This window comes from Nelumbo nucifera, chromosome 8, assembly GCF_055504915.1.
Source record: "Nelumbo nucifera cultivar China Antique chromosome 8, China Antique-T2T, whole genome shotgun sequence".
NCBI classification, from domain to species: domain Eukaryota; kingdom Viridiplantae; phylum Streptophyta; class Magnoliopsida; order Proteales; family Nelumbonaceae; genus Nelumbo; species Nelumbo nucifera.
Genome location: NC_142656.1, coordinates 4166679 through 4184971, shown reverse-complemented (window position 1 = coordinate 4184971; position 18293 = coordinate 4166679). Strand labels below are relative to the sequence as shown.

Genomic DNA, 18293 nt, shown 5'->3' with positions numbered 1-18293 from the left:
TTGCACTGCAGTTTGGAGATATGATTGGTTTAACAAAGTATCTTTCTATGCAGAGATCGGGGGAGAAACCTGCATGAAGCCATGTTGAAACTAGGGAAAATTTTCCCTAGTGCTTTGGTGAGGAAGCGAACACGTGCAGATGCCTCATCAAGTGACCGGTCAAATGCCTCAGTACCAGTTCTTGGAGGAAACACTACTAAGTTGGGTCATCATGGTCATGCAATCTCAAATGCTATAGATATGGAGCCACACAAATTTGAAGAGAAGACTAAAAGTGGTATTCCCAACAAACGTGTTCGAACATCTATGGTGGATGTAAGGGTTTGTATCATGCATGTCTCATCTCAGCTTTCCAGCTATCTTTTCGGCTTTTGTTTGTGGCTCTTTATTGTCTTGCTACAACTGTATAATTATCTTAATTAAGTTGCTCGTTTCAGACAAAGCAGTTTCATTTAAACAATGAACAAGAAAGTTGTTTGGTTAACAATGATTTTAGTAGTCATAAATGTTCACAGATTTGGAATATGTTTTATGATGTTCATGATCTTCAACTTGCAGTGCAGTAGTGCATTTAGCTATTTATCTCTCTTCCCCGTTCCAACCATTTTCTGGCATTTAAATTCATAACTTTTGCTACCTTTCTAATATAAACTGATCAGTTTATAATTAAAAATAAATGATAATTGAATTGTTTTCTAATCTTAGCTTTATTGTTATGTGGTTTTGAACCATTTATATGTTTTCCATATAGATAATCTTACTTCTCTAGATTTTTCTGTACTTTCTCATTTAATTTTCAGGTGATCATTGAATCATATATATATATATTTATTTTAATTCATTTTCAATAAAAGAAAACTTCTGAGGCCTATAACACATCACTCCAAGGTTTATTCCTTGCAAATATAGAGGACACCTTAACTCACACCCTTCGCCTTTTAAATTACCTCCATGTGTGTTTCAGTTTTTTTTTTTTTTTTTTATAATTTTTTTATGACGTTTGTGTGTATGAATATATTAATGTTTCTCTTCCTAATTGTATCAACATCTCTAAATGCTGTTATTATTTGGACCCTTGCATGTTGGTTTTTTCTGGCATACCAAAGTTGATCCTTTTGTTCACTTGGAAATCCATCCCAGGTGTTCCTGATGCCATAATCATGTTTCTTTTCTTATTATATTTATTTTGGTTCTCCATTTCTGGTAATTTGACATTTCTTTCCCTCTCATTTAGTTCTATCCTTTTCTGTTGTTGACTACAATGTTAGACCAGTTTCAACTTTTTCATTTAAGACTGTTTCTGACTGATTTAGATGGATGCACAGGCTAATGCTCTTTCAGTGCCATCTGGAGTCATGGATAGGGACAGAGAAATGGTCAGAGTTGCAAATAGTGGTGCAGTTCAATCCGAGGAAAAGGATAGGGCATTATCCATTGGTATGGATGGTTGGGAAAGGTCAAAAATGAAGAAGAAGCGGTCTGGAATAAAGTCAGATGTTTCTTCTAGCACAATGTCGACAAGACCTCTTGAAGGTGATCGTGAATCTAAACGGGCTATGCAGCAAAGGCATGGGACTGATGCCCGATCAAGGATGAATATCGCTCATGGCTTCAGGTGTGAACTTCTACAATGCTACAATCATGCATCTGCATTTAGTGATTGATCTGGATTTTCATCTGAAGATAATTTATCAGTTCTATGTGGCATGGTGAATACAATAATCTGTGATTTTTTATGATGCCAAAGACACGAAAGGAATACAATAATCTGGATAGTCTGTTTTTTATTTGTATTTGAGTTGCTTTATTTGGAGTAGCTGGCATATAGGTGTTGCCTTAACACCTGGATATGTTGTAATATTTTATTTTTTAATAAATTTTATTTTTACTATAAAAAAACTCCAGCATTGTTAATCTAATTGATTTTCTTTTTAGGGAAAAACCTGATCTGTTTTAGTATGACTGGTACTACTGGTTGTTTAGTTACATTTCATTCTGCTAAGTTTTATTTTTTATTTAATTTGAATATTTTATTAAGCTCTTATAAAAGAAGGGTGTGCATTGTATTCCTAGAACCCCTTAGAGAATTTAAGCCAACTTCACTGTTCACTTTCTTTACATTCAATAGTCAGCTCTAGCGGAATTCCCCCAATAGAATTGATCCCTTTGCCCCCTTGTTTGGCTAATGCATCAGCTAGATTCTTAGCTGATGTTTGTACTCAACAAAATGCCATTCTCAATTGTCTAGCAAGTACTTGTTTTAGAATGTGCCCATACCTCCACGACTCGGAACTATTGTTTTGGAGCCATTCCACAAGGCCACAACTACACTGGAATATCTTTCACCATAAGGTTCTTGTGACTGTGATGTGAACAGAAAAACAAATCACATGCAACACTTAAAGTCAGCAATAATCGCAAGAAATACCAAGCTGAAAACAACAAAACAAGTTGGATTTTTAGGGATTTCAGACCTAAACCTAAAGTAGAACTCCTCCTGGAACAGTTCCGCCATAGTAACAATGGCATCAATCTGGCCTCCCACACAGACACGTAGCAATAGAGGGATTGGAAGGTGCCAAAATGGGTTGAGTCTTCAAAACCCAAGATCCCAATACTTGAAAACCCTAGCTGGGGCTGAGCTACAACTCAAACAAGAGAGAAAGAACCAAAAAAAGCCCTTTACAGAAACAACTTCCTTCTCTTTTATAAGACTCAATGGCTTACTGGAGAAGCCAATTAAAATATTTACAAATGAGCCCCTAGAATGTTACCCTTTCACAAACAACTCCTTAAAAACAAAGCTAACTTCAAACAAACCCCCAAAAGACAACTTTTGTTACAAAAAGACCCAAGAGACCAAAACCCAACAGATGTGCACCCAACTGCCCTTAACCAGAATCTGAATTATAAAATGATGAAAATACTCCTGGACCCAAAATATCAACAAAGCTACCCAAAAACAACAATTTGGGATCCTACTAAAAAATGCAAAACAGAATACACTCACAAATTCCCTATGTTGAGTTTCCATGCAGTATGGCCAATAATTCTGCCCTTGTTGAGTTTCCAAATCCAATGGGTCCAGGAAAGATTGTTTGGATATTTCCTTGGCTGTTACTGAAAACTCCGCCAATTCCTGAATTTCACAAAGTGCCTATGTTGCAACTTGTAAACATCAAAATTCAGTTTCATGGTATCAGGAGGATGGGGAAGGGATCATAGACAGTTCCTTACTGTTGATGAATTTGCAATGCATTGCCAACCTCTGATAATGTCACCAGTTGAGAAGGGAGAAAATATATTTAGTATCTTAGACCAATGGGCCAATTTAATATAAATGTTTTGCCAACCTCTGATAATGTCACCAGTTGAGAAGGGGGAAAATATATTTAGTGATCTTAGATCAATGGGTCAGTTTAATATAAATGTTTTTAATCACCTCCTCCCTGGAACGGGTTGTTTCTTTGAATATTCTTGCATTACCCTTTTCTCAGATTGGCCAAAGGATTGTTGCTCTGTTGCATCTCCAAAGGACATTCCCTCTCTTCATTGGTGGGGAAAAAAGAATTGTTTAATATAGCCTTGTTCTCAAAGATCCTAGTATTTCTTTCGCCTCATATACTTACTAAAAATGGATGCTCTAATTTGTTCTCTGCATTCTACTAAGCTTTATTGGAAGTTTTGTAGCTGACAGCATACATATTAAATAAGGCTGTTTATTTGAAGCCTTCTCAGACATTCCCCAAACTGTCTGAGGTTTAGGACTACAACTCGGTTGGGTTGACCCAGGCATTAAAACCTTAGTATAATCATAAACCAACCTGATCTTTAACCCAAGGTTTTTGATCCTAATCCAACTTGACCATGAAATCAGGTAGGTAAGGTTGGGTTTGGGTTGGAACTTTGCCTACCAAATTTACATTCACATGAACAAATAGAAACTATCATACTCATGCAAGCAGGGTAGGAGCCATGGGCTAGGAGGTGGGCCCTATCTTAATGGGGTATCCTCTCCAGATGTAGGAATCCCAACTTCACCCCCACATTCACACATTATTATATATGCAAATGATATGAAGGCATCATAGTTTATTAATATTTTACAGTGAAAAAACCCATCATTATCATTCCACCTTTCCTTCCCTCACATAAACATATTGTATACATAAATTTATACATGTATCCTAATTCATACATAATATAAAGAAATGATATGAAGGTATCATAGTATATTATTTATACATGCAGTTACAAGCGTGTAATATATGGGTTGGGCTGCCTAAGGTATCAAACCCTAACCTAGCGTGGCTCTATATGAGATTAGCATTTTCCAACCCTAATCTTCAACCTAGCCTAAAACCTAATTTTCAATCCAACCCAACCCTCACATATTGAAAATATTTGAATTTATAACTCAATACATATATCATAATTATTTTTGAAAAGTAACATAAATAACATAAAGAATTTACAACTACAAGGGTAATACATTAGGTTAAACTCAATCTTCAGCCTGACTCAAGTTGTACCCCTGCTAAGGTTGTACAATCGGCCCTCTTCCTGGTCACATGTCAAGCTATAATACCTGGATACCTGCATAACAATGAAACATACAAGCAGTGGTGAAGGTGGAGATGATGACAAGTAAATGTAGGCATACAACTTAAGGTACTGTCTTTAAGATAGTGAACTCCCTCATTACTGGAAATTTTCTCCATTATATGCAGGTGGCTCAGGAAAGTCTGTCCCTTGTAATACAATGCTCACATAACTTGTTCTGTGGAAACAAAGGCTATCCTTCTTAGATCTACATTGAATTGGATATCCAAAAAATTAGTATAATAATAAATAAATACTATTATAATGATGATGATGATGATAGTTTTTCTTTAGGGTTCTTCTCTAGTGTCCATCTCTACTCCCAATCTAATGGGAGCCTTTCTCTTAGTCTATTTATAGACGGTAAGTTGCCTTTATGCAATCTACTTCTGCCTCTTCTGTGCTCACTAATTTTAATAGCTATCTCTTAATTGTATCTTCAAAAAAAAAATGGTATTTCTTATGTCTTAATTGGACACTTGCATGGACATACTCTTGCTTGCTGTTATGAAAGGGGTACAGATTGTAGGCGAACTGGGTTTGATAAATTTGGAGGTTGATGGGGATTCAAAATTGGTGACTGGTTGGCTGAAAGATCCAGAGTTGATAATTTTTTTGGTAAGTAAAATAAAAGTTTCATTAAAAAGAAAAAACAAGTTACAAATGGGGTGACAAGTCATCACCCGAGTACAAAGACCAATTTTCAGATTAAAGAACAAGCTCCACATTATGTATCTGATAATCCAGGACCTCTCCTAACCTAAAACCAAAATCCTCCTTTTCTAGATGACTGAATTCTGGAAGAATCAGCAACCATTCTACCACTGATCTGCCCACAGCCGCAACCATCTTGTCCATGCTGCATGCTTTGTCTTCGAAGTCCTTCTGTTCCTCTCCTTCCAAATGTTCCAGGAAATTGCAAATGGTGTTTTAGGGATGAGATGAAGAGGTTTAAATGGCTAACTAGGAACATGAACCTGGGAATACTCTGGGTTAGGAGAATGGCTAATGCTATAGCAGATGGGTTAGCTAAACAAGGGGTAAACAGGGATAGTTTGTATTGGGCTTAGTTGTAAATGATTTTTTTATTTTGATGTTTGAGTGAGAGGTAATCCACTACTACTTCCAAAGCTATGATACAGGAAGTTTGGTCCCCACCGGCACAACAAAGGGTGAAACTGAACTTTGATGGAAGCTCTATAGGTAATCCAGGCCCATCTGGTATAGGTGTTTTCAGAGATAATGAAGGCAAGATAATGGCTTTGTTTTCAGGTCCAATAGGAGTTGGAGATTCCTTAAGAGCAGAAACCTTGGCACTACATCAAGGTGTAAAACTGGCCATACAATTGGGGCTACAGCAGATTGAGATAGAGGGAGACTCCAAGTTGGTAATTGGGTGGATGCAATCAGGGCAGCTGGGAATTTGGCAATATAGACAGCTGATAAGGGAAATTCTTAGCATAACAAGGAAGGTGGGTGTTTGGTTCAAGTGGGTAAGGAGATCAGCAAATGGTTTTGCTGACGCCCTAGCAAAACAAGGGACTGTAAGGGAGAGTCTTTATTGGGCAGTGCTGTAATGTTTGATGTTTATTGGATCAACCTTTTCTAATAAGGGTTGAATTCTGTATTTCAGTTTAATTTATCTCTAATGAAAGTTATCGTTTCTGATAAAAAAAAATGTTTGAGTGAGAGGTAGCATCTCGTGCCTCTCTGTTGGATGCTTGTAATGCTTACTTTTTTTTTGATCTTTAATATACAACCATTTTACTTATAAAAAAATTTAAATTTTAATCATTATTACAGTTCAGTGGTTGCCATGGTGACAGGTCATCAAATCAGTTAATTTTGGAAAATTCTCAAAAACGCTCTCTACAAGATTTGAATCCCTAACCTATTACTTGAAAACAACATTACTTAGCCACTGTTCTAGGAGGGATTAGTTGGTACCTTTTGCGAACAAATAGATATAATCAAGAAGAGATAGCAATGATCTTTGTTGAACACTTTAAATCATGCTTCAAGAAGGCTCCAAAAGGTAGGTTGGAAGTGGAAGGATTAGAGTGGCCCTCATTAGATGAACACAACAGAGTTGTTTTGGGGAGGAGATTTGAATTGGAAGAAATCAAGAGGGCAGTATTCTCCATGGATAGATGCAAATCTCCAGGGCTGGATGGATTTACACTAGCTTTTTATCAAGATTGTTGGGAGATAATCAAGCATGACCTACTTGAGGTTTTTTCAGAATTCTTTGATAGAGGTGTCATAAACCGAGGTCTTAATGCCACATTCTTGGTGTTGATTCCAAAAAAATCTTATGCCCTAACTCCTAGAGATTTCAGGCCAATTAGTTTGGTGACAAGTGTCTATACAATAGTGGCCAAAGTTTTATCCTTGAGACTAAAAGAGGTACTTCCCTTTATCATTACTCCTAACCAAGGAACATTTGTGCAGGATAGGCAGATTTTGGACCAGATCTTGATAGCCAATGAGTGTGTAATGGAGAAGAGAAGAGAAGGAAGTAAAGGATTTGTATGTAAATTGGATGTGGAGAAGGCCTATGACTTGGTGGACTGGGCTTTTCTACTCGAGGTATTAAAGAAATGTGGATTTGGGGGAAAATGGTGTAAATAGATCAACGACTGCTTATTAAAAAATCACTTCTCAGTGTTGGTTAACGGGTGGTTAGGGATTTTTTCCCAGTTTCTAGAGGCCTAAGACAAGGTGATCCACTTTCACCCTTCCTGTTCACCTTAATTGCAGATGTCCTCAGTAGATTAATATCCAAAGCTGATCGGGAAGGTCTTTTGAGGGGATGGAGAATGGGAAGGAATCCTGTGGTGGTCTCTCATCTACAGTTTGCAGATGATACAATGATTTTTTGCGAAGATTTTAATCTCCAACAGGTGAGAAGGTTAAGATTGGTGCTAAACCTCTTTGAAAAGATTTCCAGCTTGAAGATCAATCTTGAGAAAAGCTGTGTAGCAGGGATAAATCTATATGAGGGGGAGGTAGAAGCAATCATGGAGACCCTAGGTTGTCATACTAGTGAATGGCCGTTGAAGTACCTAGGTTTTCCTTTGGGGGGAAATCCAAGTAGTGTGAACTTTTGGACGCTGGTGGTAGAAAGGTTTGAAAAAAGATTAGCTGCATGGAAGCAGAACTACATCTCCTAGGTGGTAGGTTAACTTTGATTAAGTCCAACCTAGCAAACCTTCCGGTGTACTACCTCTCTGTCTTTAAAATCCCCAAAAAAGTGGTCATCTAGCTGGAAAAGATAATGAGGAACTTTCTTTGGGAACCTGGAGAGGAAAGAGGGATCATCTGGTAAAGTGGGAAGTAGTGTGTAGGAGCAAGGAAAAAGGTGGGCTAGGGGTGGGAAACGTGATTTGCAAGAATCAAGCACTTCTAGGTAAATGGTTGTGGAGATTCCCATTGGAGAGTGAGAAATTGTTGCACAAAGTAATTGCTAGCCTTCATGGACTGTTGCAAAGCGGCTGGGATGCTGGAGTTTCAAACAGAGCTACTCTCCTATTGGAAAGCAATTCATGCAATTCTTCCATGTTTCCTCAAGCAAGTCAGGTATGATTCCTATTCAGTGTCTAAAATCCGGTTTTGGGAGGACCTTTGGGTGGGTGACTCAACTCTTATGGATGCTTTCCCCTCCCTTTATTCACTGTCTTTATTTAAAAATGAGTGTCTTGGAATTTGGGTTTTAGAAGAGGTCTAAGAGAAGCTGAATGTGAATCAGTCTCTGCTTTGCTGCTCATTCTTGACTCAGTTGCAGTGTCCCCTTCTATTCCAGATGAAAGAATTTGGATTCCGAACCCTAAAGGCTCCTTCTCATGTGCTTCCTTCTTCCGTTCTCTGATTGATCAAGAGTCTTTAGGGTCTGCCTTTCCAGTAAGTGAGGTTTGGTGCAAACCAATTCCTTTAAAAGTAGAGGCTTTTTGTTGGGAGGTTTGTCATGGTAAAATCAACACTCTAGGCAGAATTTTATGGAGATGCACTAGGGCTGCTATTGTTGGATAGTTTGGGAAGAAAGAAATGCAAAACTCTTCAAAGATGAGGATAGAAATCTGGAGGTAATTTTAGACTATTTTCTTCTAAGGGTGATCCATTGGGTTAAGTCCCTGGAAGTGTTCTCTCTATTTTCCTTTGATGACATCAAAAGGAATTGGAGGGAAGTGGCCTAGTCCTCTACAAGAAAGAATAGAATAGTTCAGGTCTGGGAGCCACAACTGGAAAGCTTCATAAAACTCAATTTTGATGGGACCTGCTTCAGTAACCCAGGCTCTTCAGGCATAGGAGGGGTTTTCAGGGATAAAGAGGGGACTATCTTAGCTCTATTTTTGGACCCTATTGCCCAAGGATATTCAACCAGGGCTGAATTGTCTGCTGTACTGTTTGGGGTCCAACTAGCAGAAAAAAATAAATTTCAGAAGGCTTTTAATAGAAGGAGATTCCCAAGTAGTAGTAAGCTGGCTAAAGAACGACAAGAAGGCAGCTTGGATCTACCGAGACTTGGTAAAGAAAATCAGATGGCACCTGAGAGGAGTGACAGTATTCTTTCAATGGGTTCCAAGGGTGGCTAATGGGATGGAAGACTCTCTAGCAAGGCAAGGGGTTGCAAGGGAGCAGGTATTTTGGGCTCAACTGTTTTAAGGAGAAAAGATTAATCTGATCCTGAGGGTAAGGGTTGGGTAGGGACTGATTGTATAGGACTCAATTGTTACACATGCTTTAAGGGGTACTCACTCCCTGGTTGTATTATCTCCTGTACATTCCTGTTTATATTTTGAAATATTTTCTATTACCTATAAAAAAACAAATAGATATAGTATAGAATTTTGAAAATTTCCCTCAACAGATACAGCACCGGATATTCCATTGGTGCTAATAGGATACCAGTACCCATCCAGGATCTTAGGAAATGGAGTCATGTTCCTGTTTCTTGTAGTCTGTGTTATATCTGTATCTGGCATTCTAGATGCTAAAACAATGTTTAGTTGTGATAGGATGCAAATTTGTTTTGTTGAGACTTTCTCAGGCATCTGATACTGGTCTGTGTTTTATGTGTGACCTTTCTAGGTCAATTGTTATAGAGACTCAAGACTTCTAAGCAGAGCCTTTGCTTTTACCATATCCTATTGTTGGAATTTCTTGCTTGGGTTGTTGAATAATATCTTCATTTCATTAAATGTCAATGGAGTAAGTCTCAGCAAGTACCATTTCAACAACAAAATATCCAGGCCTAGGCAATTTTGGATGACTATCACCTAGGCAACCAACTAAGCAGGTGGCATTGGATGGGAACATTTTAGTGGGGAACTAATTACCCCCTACCCCTTTTATATGTAGATATCTATGTATGTAACTTGGGAAGATAAAAAATTAAAGAGTGTATATTAAAGTAAAAATTAAGGCTCTTGATCCCTGTATTTTTATGTATGTTCAGGGATGTTATCTTGTGATTTTCTTTTTTCTGAAAATCAGGATTAACCTGGCATTTAATGATTTAATTTCTAGTTTAATAGTCCATATTAACATGTAACTTCATAATAATTGCATAAAGTTATATCTATACATTATATAACACATCTTTATTTGTTTATTTTTGTCCTACATGCAACAATGTTGCCCATGCATTAGTTTGCTGCCTTAACCATACTGGTTATTACTAAATGCATCTTACTGTGGATAGTTAGGTCCTTGTTTTATCTGATTTATGCATCTCATTTCCTGAGTTTTTTTCTTTTTCTTTTTTTGACTACCAACTTATTTTCTTTAGAGTGACCTGCCTTCTCAATTTCTCCTATTTGTTGTATTCTATTTACGTGAACACCTTAATACAGACCGGGCCCTTCTGGAGTTGGAAAAGCAGATGTGATATCTCAACAAAATGGCCTTGGCATGCGCTTTTCCACCCCTAGGACTGACCAAGACAATGGCTCTGTTCTTAGTGATAGAAGAGATCGCCCTGTTGGTTCAGATAAGGAATGTGTCAATCTGAAGGCTGTTAATAGGTATGAAAAAATATCCTTAACTAGGCTTCTCTTTCCTTCGATTCTTCATTTCTTTTTCCCTTTCTTTGTGTTACAAAATTTTATTTATATAGATCTCATATTCTGCAGCAGGTAGTTAACTCTTCTGTAACTTCTCTTTCTTTTATGAAACTCCATTTTCCTCATTCTTTCATGATTCAATTCTTTACTTATAAAAATTCTCATAAAAAAATATCCAGGCCAAATAGCCGTGAAGATGCCTTTAGCTTAGCAAGTACTACTTCAACAACAAAAATAAATGCATCTGCTCGGGCACCAAGATCGAGTTCATCAATAGTACCCAAATCATCTCCAAGTGCTAATAGGGCAGGGCCTTCTGATGATTGGGAGCTTTCTCAATGCACAAACAAGGTCCAGCCTATTGCTGGGACTAACAATCGCAAGCGTATGCCATCAATACGGTCTTCATCACCACCAATGGCACAATGGGCTGGTCAAAGGCCACAAAAGATATCCCGTATGGCGAGAAGGACAAATTTTGTTCCTCCCATGTTAAGCCAGGATGAAGCTCCGGCCTCAGATACAGTATCTCATGTTGCAGGAAATGAAAATGGATCAGGCTTGCCAAGACGCTTGTCCAGTAATGCTCTGCAGCAGGTTAAATTAAAAAGTGACCATTTTTCTTCAGCTGCATTGTCAGAAAGTGAGGAGTCAGGAGCTGCAGAAATCAAGTCTAAAGACAAAGGAAAGAAGTCTGGTGATATAGATGAGAAAGGTGGACAGAGTATTCAAAAGGTTGCCACTCTAGTATTGCCTTTGAGAAAGAACAAAATGTCTACTGATGAAGATCTTGGAGATGGTGTTCGGAGACCAGGAAGGTCTGGACGTGGTTTCACTACCACAAGGTCTGGAATGCCAACAACTGTTCAGAAGATCAACAATGTTATTACAGCAAAACAGCTCAGAAGTGCAAGACTTGGTTTAGATAAGGGTGAAAGGTGAAATGTTTTAGCCTACATTATGCAATACATCTATTTTATCATTCTGGTTAACACTTGAAGTCCTCTTAAGTCTTAACTTCTTACTGGATTTATTTCTTCTACTCAGCAAAGCTGGTCGTCCACCAAGTAGGAAGCTATCTGACCGTAAGGCTTATACGCGTCCTAGACATGCAGCAAGTAGTGTGACTCCAGATTTTCTTGGTATATGGCTGCCTTGCAATTGGGAATCTACAGAGTACTGTGCTTATTTGCTCATTTAATTATATAACTTGCATTGTTTCATTTTCTTCCCTAGGAGAACCAGATGATGGTCATGAAGAGCTATTGTCTGCTGCAAAAGCTGCTATTAATCCCGGTATAATTCTGACTTAAACCATATTATTTGTTTCTTTCTCAAAAACAAAAAAAAGTCTACAATGGACTAATTGATGCAAGTGTTTTTGCAGCTCATGCATGTTCTGGCTTGTTCTGGAGGCAAATAGAACCACTCTTTGGTTTTGTTTCAGCTGAAGACATAGCCTATTTGAAGCAACAGGTAATTGCCTTTTATTTTACTATTTCCTTTGCAGGAATCCTTTATTGCGCATGCATGTGCCAGTGCACATGCACACGCATACACATATATAGTCCATAAGGTCTATTTTACCCACTTAACGTTTTTCCTTTGTACTGAAAATGATGTAGCAGATCTGTCTTGTGGATGAATCTGTGGAGAATATTCAACTTATATGTGGCAGTGGTCCTGTTCTGGAGGTATGAACATATTGCTATGGCCTTTTTTGTTTTGATAAATTATTGCTATGGCCTAGAAAAACATTACCACTGGGTGTCAAACTGGTTGGCTGTTTCATATGATTTAGTCTGAGAGCCATTTACTCTTATGGATCACTTTTCTCATGGATATGACTTGATGTTTTTTTGTTCCCTTCAGGGAAATTTTGGCTTAACTTCATCAGCACCAATGGTAGATGCTGTTTGCAGAGATAGTTGCAACACTGTGCTTGTTGAAACTGGGTTGAATGATTGTGATGGAAATGTGGAAATTTCCAGTAAAACAAAACCCGTAGACCTTTTCTCTGAGAATTTGGTACCAGGATCAAGGTTTAATTATGTAGTGCCATTATCCCAAACACTTATTGCAGCTATAATTTCAGTGGATGAGTGTGAAGATTACTTGTCTGAAGGAGATGAAGACATGAAGTTTGATATTTGTAAAACTGGTTTTGACCTGGATTCAGGATTGAAGTCCAACAGTTTGAATCACCTCAGAGTTGGACAAGCTGCTTCAAATGGCTATAGGACAATTCCCTGTCAGAGACTCATTGATGGGATGGAACATTATGAGTTGGAAAATGATGATCTAGTAACAGATATAAATACTGGGGCAAATTTGAACTTTGGATGTTCCCTAAATGGATTTCAGCCAGACCAAGCAGTGGTTACTAAGATGGCTTGCACCGAGTTTCAATATGATAAGATGTCCTTAGAGGAAAGGGTTCTCCTGGAGATTCAGAGTATTGGGATTTTCCCAGAACAAGTGGTAGGTTACCTTTTGTAAAAGTTCAAAGTAGATGGTATGCTGTTTTCCAGAGTATACTTCCTTGTCTAATTGGAAAATCTTTCCTCTTAGATGCAAATTATGGATTGTACAAATGTACTTCCTTTGGTTTACTTCAATGTTGCAGCTTGACAAATGCAAAGTGATTTTTCTTCTTTCTTTTTTTTTTTTTCTCTTGAAAGTGCATCTCTTGATTGGAGATGCTTCATTTCAAATATTTTACTTCATGTCTTGCTTCCTATCTTTTTTTTGTAATGAATGTCTTGCATACTATCTTGAGATTATGTGTCCTCGTTTTTTTGGGGTCTGAGTTTACATTTCTCCTTAACCCATGCCTAAAACTCACGCTTTCTTTTCAGCCTGACTTGGCACAGAGAGAAGATGAAGAAATCAGTGGAGAAATTAGCAGACTCAAGGAGAAGCTTTGTGAACAGGTCATTTATAATTGATCATTATGAATGACTTCTTATGTCAAATCAAGAAGTTTCTCATACCTCCATTAACTAGATATTTACTCTTATTATTCACTGAAAACAACATTATAGTTCAGGAATCATGTAACGCTGATTTGTATAAAAATATCTGGTTCATCAAGCATGACTTGGTAGTGGCACACAAATACAATTAGTTGTGTTGTTACCAGTGTGTTAATGGACCCTTGACAATTGTTCCAACACATCAGTGCAAGAGTTCCTTTAGTAAGGAAAACTACAATTTTGCCCTTTCTTTTTCTGGATTTGGTTTATGTTATTTGCCCATGTCTCCAGCTCTCTCTGTCTTTGTGCAAGATGGAACTATGCCTTGATATGCTACGCATGCATGTACCATAGGCATGTTGATTTGCTAGTGCATGCATAGACTTATTTATCATGTCCTTATGAAAATGCCTCTGTTTTTGTTCTCTTTCTATCACGGATATGATATCTAAGTTCCAGTAAGTCTATGCTAGTAACAAGAATAGGGTGCAACTTGGGCAGGCCCAACTTGAGCCATGACTGACCCAAACTGAAATTGTAGTTGGAATTGGATTTTCAGTCCTTAGGAACCCCAGGGTTTTCCATTTTTCAGGCTTGGCCTGGCCCTAGCTGTTGGGTAACTCAATCCTGGCCTGATCCTAGCTCAAACTTGACCCTACATGAAGCTGGCCTGACTATACCTATCCCGACTGACCTACCTGAGTCTGTCTGGGACTGGACCCCAAGCCCATCCTGAGTGTGTCAGATTTTAGTTTGGGTTGGGAAGTTTGGGCTTGACATTTTTTTTTGATAAAAAGGTGACTATTATATTCAGAAGAGGGAGAGCAAATACAAGAGAGGATATACAAAAAAGGGGGGCTTGGGTACCAAAAAAAAGGCTAAAAGCCTGCTCAAGACAAATTTAAGCTGTTAGCACTATAGAAAAAAATTTCTCTTCCAACCTGAATTAGTTGAGTGGTCAACTATTTGATTCAGAGATCTTGGAATTTCTCTCCCGACCAGCTTGGGCTTGTTATTAGGCTCAGGCCTTAGGCTCAAGTATTAGGTCTGGACCTAGGTTGACCTTAAACCCAGCCCAACGCACCCAAGTTGCACCCTAAACAAGAAAATGATCTTTCTCTCAATATGACAGTTTGTCTTGAATACAACTATAGACTACTCTTGATGAACCAGGCTCACATTTGGTCTCATTTGTTCATAGGTTCTTAAGAAGAGGAGCTTGTTATGTAAACTGGAGAAGTCTATCACAGAGGCAAGAGAGTCTCAAGAAAGGTAATATATTTTATATCTCGTGGTAAAATTAGTTACAAGTTGAAGGGGTTAGAAGGGCTAAGGGCAGACTAAAAAGGGCATAGGTCAAAGTGGTAAGAAATGATTTAAGTGCTTATAATTTAACAATGGAATGAATAGATATGGCATTAAACCACAAGGAGTGGCAAAATAGGATTCATGTAGCCAACCCCATAGAGTTGAGATAAGGCTTAGAGTAAAAAAAAAAAAAAAAAAATTAGGGGGATGTGCTAGACCCATTTTCTTGTGAGCTGATTTTCTTTAGTTCATGCTTTGGGTAAGAATTTAATTGCATGCCATCTTTTCAAAAGCAGAATCTCATCCGTTCAGATATGTCCCTTGTTCTTTATTTCCACGATTCATATCATATTATTAATAGTATGATATGGTTTAGGGAAAGAGGAAAATCCATTGTGGAGGAGGGTGCTGGTTGGAAGTACGGGGTGGTGAGGTTCAGCTGGGAATCTAGAGAGGTGAGGGATATATATAGAGTGAGTGTGTGGAAGGGGATTATGAGTTTTAACAGGGAGTTCAGAAGTCTAATAAGCTTTGCAGTAGGGGAGGGATCAAGAACAAGGTTTTGGGAGGACGATTGGTGTGGAATAGGCAAGCTGAGTGATTATGTCCAAGATTATATAAGCTGACTGAGGCTGAGGTATCCATCAATCAATGTTATAAAGAAGGGGGGACCAATTGGTATGGGGCCCAAAATTTAGGAGGCCTCTGCTGGATAGAGAAGTGGAAGAATGTATCTCCCTGCTAGGAGAACTGGAAAAAGTGAAAATCTCAGGGCAACAGAGGGATGGAAAGAATGGGAATTTTTCAGTCAAATCATGCTATTTGGCACTCAGCAGGTCCAACACAGACTCAGGACAAATCAAAGGCATTTGGGGAAACCCGGTGCCCCTGAGAGTTGAAGCTTTGGCATGGTTGGTGGCAATGGATAGCATCTTGACAGTGGATCACCTGAAATCAAGAGGATTCTATTTGGCTAACAGGTGCTGTCTATGCGAAGAGCAGGAGGAAAATGCCAGGCACCTATTTATCACCTGCAAGTTTGCTAGTTTCATGTGGAGATTATTCACTACCATGTTCAGGGTCCATGGTTTCCACCCAGTTTTAGCTGCAGAAATCTTTTCTTTGTTTGTGGCCTAAACTGGGAGGGAGCAAGAAAGTGAATCTGATTTGGAGCTGCATCCCTTTTGCTATAGTCTGGAACATACGGAAGGAGAGGAGCAGAACTTTCGAGGACAGAGGTTGCAGTATGGATAGGTTGATAGCTGCTGTTAGCAGATCTGCGGCAGACTGGGTCTTGGTTCTCCCAGAGTTCAGGCAATTAGATAAGGAGGACCTGAGGAGTAAGTTAGGGGAGGTTCTGGGTATTCAAATCTGTAATGTGGAAAACTCTTTCTGATTTTCAGATGTATTGTATTCGGGTGATGACTTGTCACCCATCAGATTGTACTACTCCTTTTTTGTTTTTAATGAAATTTTACTTATAAAAAATCATATTATTAATTTTGTACTACTTAAAAAATGGCTCTATGTCCATATTTTATTATGTCCATTTTATATGCATATTTAAATGCAAAGTTGTGCTACTATGCAGGGAAATCAACATCAATGCACTTGACAAACTTGTTGGAATGGCTTATGAAAAATATATGGTAACTCAATATCAAACACCTGATTCTTCTCATCTTACTCTACTGCGTAGAATATTTTACTAGTCATTTTGATTTTATATCCCCTTTTTGAAATGTTCAAGGTTTCAATTGAATAATCGAACCCATTTGCAGATGTATATTACATTCTTTTCCACAATTGATTTTTTGGAAATAATAATATGGGTGTTGGGTTTTTTTTATAAGAAATAAAACATTTATTGCTCATTTTACAATGACATATATAAGGGGAACAGTATGACAGAAAAGCAGATATGTCAGCTCTGTAACTTCATTATCCACAACTTCATAATCCTCCAAACAACTACTATAACAAACAGGAAAAATTTCATGGTTCTCAAAAGCGTTGTGAATCAAATTCCAATCCAAAACCAATGTTCTGATGTCACAACATAGCTATTACTGTGACCAGCACTTTCTGTATTTTTTTTTTTAAGTAACTGAAAATCTTTATTAGTATTATTGGTGTAAAGAGATTAGGCCGAATGGGCCCTAGTATCTTTTCTTGTAGTATGTTTTTTTATTCATCTGTTAGCTAATGGCTAATGGGCCTGTTATTTCTTTTTTGCTAGTTCTCTGTATGTTACTGCCTAGCTGGCCGCCCACTTAAGGGTATACTTGTAATTATGCTAAGATTGAAGTTTAGTAAAAGGATTTGAGAAGGGAGGGAAGAGATATTCGAACTCTTCTTCTTCTTCCTCTTCTTTTCTCCATCTTCTTTCTTTTGTGCTGCTGTTCTCTTCTTTTCTTCCTCTTTTCTCTCTAATTTTTCCAAGTTTACATCAGTTTTAGAGGACTGATTTACATCTATTTGACTGTAGATTGTGTATTTACACAATAGTGTATATATGCTGTATATGGTACAAAACTACACATTGAGCAAGTCCATGCTACTCCCTGGCTGCTCTTAGTAGAGCCCCTCAAAGTACGAATGCAGATTGTTCTTACTGCAGAGGATATTCACCCCACACTGCTGTGCTACGTGTCTGCTAGTTCCTCCATGGGATAATGAGTCAGCAAATGTGACCAAGGTACCATGAGAAAGATGCATCTTAGCCCAACTGCTAATATCTTGCTTCCTTGATTGGGTGTCTAAAGCTCCATGGCCCAACCCTTTCACCTTTCAGCTATGATATAATAGTCATTGAGTCACCCTCTACGATCACTCCCAGGAACCCAGAAGAGTGATTTGGTGTCTAAGACTCCGTAACCCAATTGCCAATATCTTGCTTCCCTGATTTTTCAATTTCAATCCCTGAAGTGCACCTTGTAGCTTTACTTATATGGAATTGTCTTTTCCATCTTAGTTTTGAAAATTGAAAAAAAAAACTGAATATTCCTGTTGGTTTCTCTGAAAGCACCACCTATTCCTGATTCATGAAGATTCCCCATCCCTAAATTCCTAATAAACTGAATATAGCCCAGGGAATCCCTGCATCAGTTGCGACTATCACCAATGGTCCTCCCAGAATCTGAAGAAGCTACCTTTCCCTGGTTATATTTAATGAATTTATGAATGGGTCTAGACTCCAAAGTGGAGTGAATAGCTTTCCACAATGATGCCAAAGTGGCTTTGGGTGTCAGATTTGCATCACATTCATTAGGATGAGAGTCATGAATTATACTGCATCTAGTTTTGTCTCTATCACTACCCTCCAGTTGTCCACCTTGAAAAAGGT

At 38.2% G+C, this 18293-nt stretch overlaps 1 protein-coding gene across 11 annotated transcripts in view; it reads left to right on the top strand.

Annotated features, from left to right (window-relative positions):
- LOC104600644 (uncharacterized) overlaps positions 1-18293 on the top strand; it is a 55570-nt gene that overhangs the window by 26077 nt on the left and 11200 nt on the right. For 8 of the 11 annotated variants that reach the window (XM_088892818.1, XM_088892815.1, XM_088892814.1 and 5 more), the window contains exons 3-14: positions 54-321; positions 1326-1615; positions 10455-10625; positions 10844-11602; positions 11712-11806; positions 11901-11960; positions 12052-12140; positions 12293-12358; positions 12537-13145; positions 13523-13597; positions 14841-14911; positions 16539-16596. In XM_088892818.1, the coding sequence (XP_088748944.1) occupies positions 54-321; positions 1326-1615; positions 10455-10625; positions 10844-11602; positions 11712-11806; positions 11901-11960; positions 12052-12140; positions 12293-12358; positions 12537-13145; positions 13523-13597; positions 14841-14911; positions 16539-16596 (2611 nt within the window). Of the gene's footprint in view, positions 1-53; positions 322-1325; positions 1616-10454; positions 10626-10843; positions 11603-11711; positions 11807-11900; positions 11961-12051; positions 12141-12292; positions 12359-12536; positions 13146-13522; positions 13598-14840; positions 14912-16538; positions 16597-17435; positions 17646-18293 lie in introns of all 11 variants that reach the window. The other 3 variants (XM_010263714.3, XM_088892817.1, XR_016079374.1) reach the window with 2 other exon arrangements.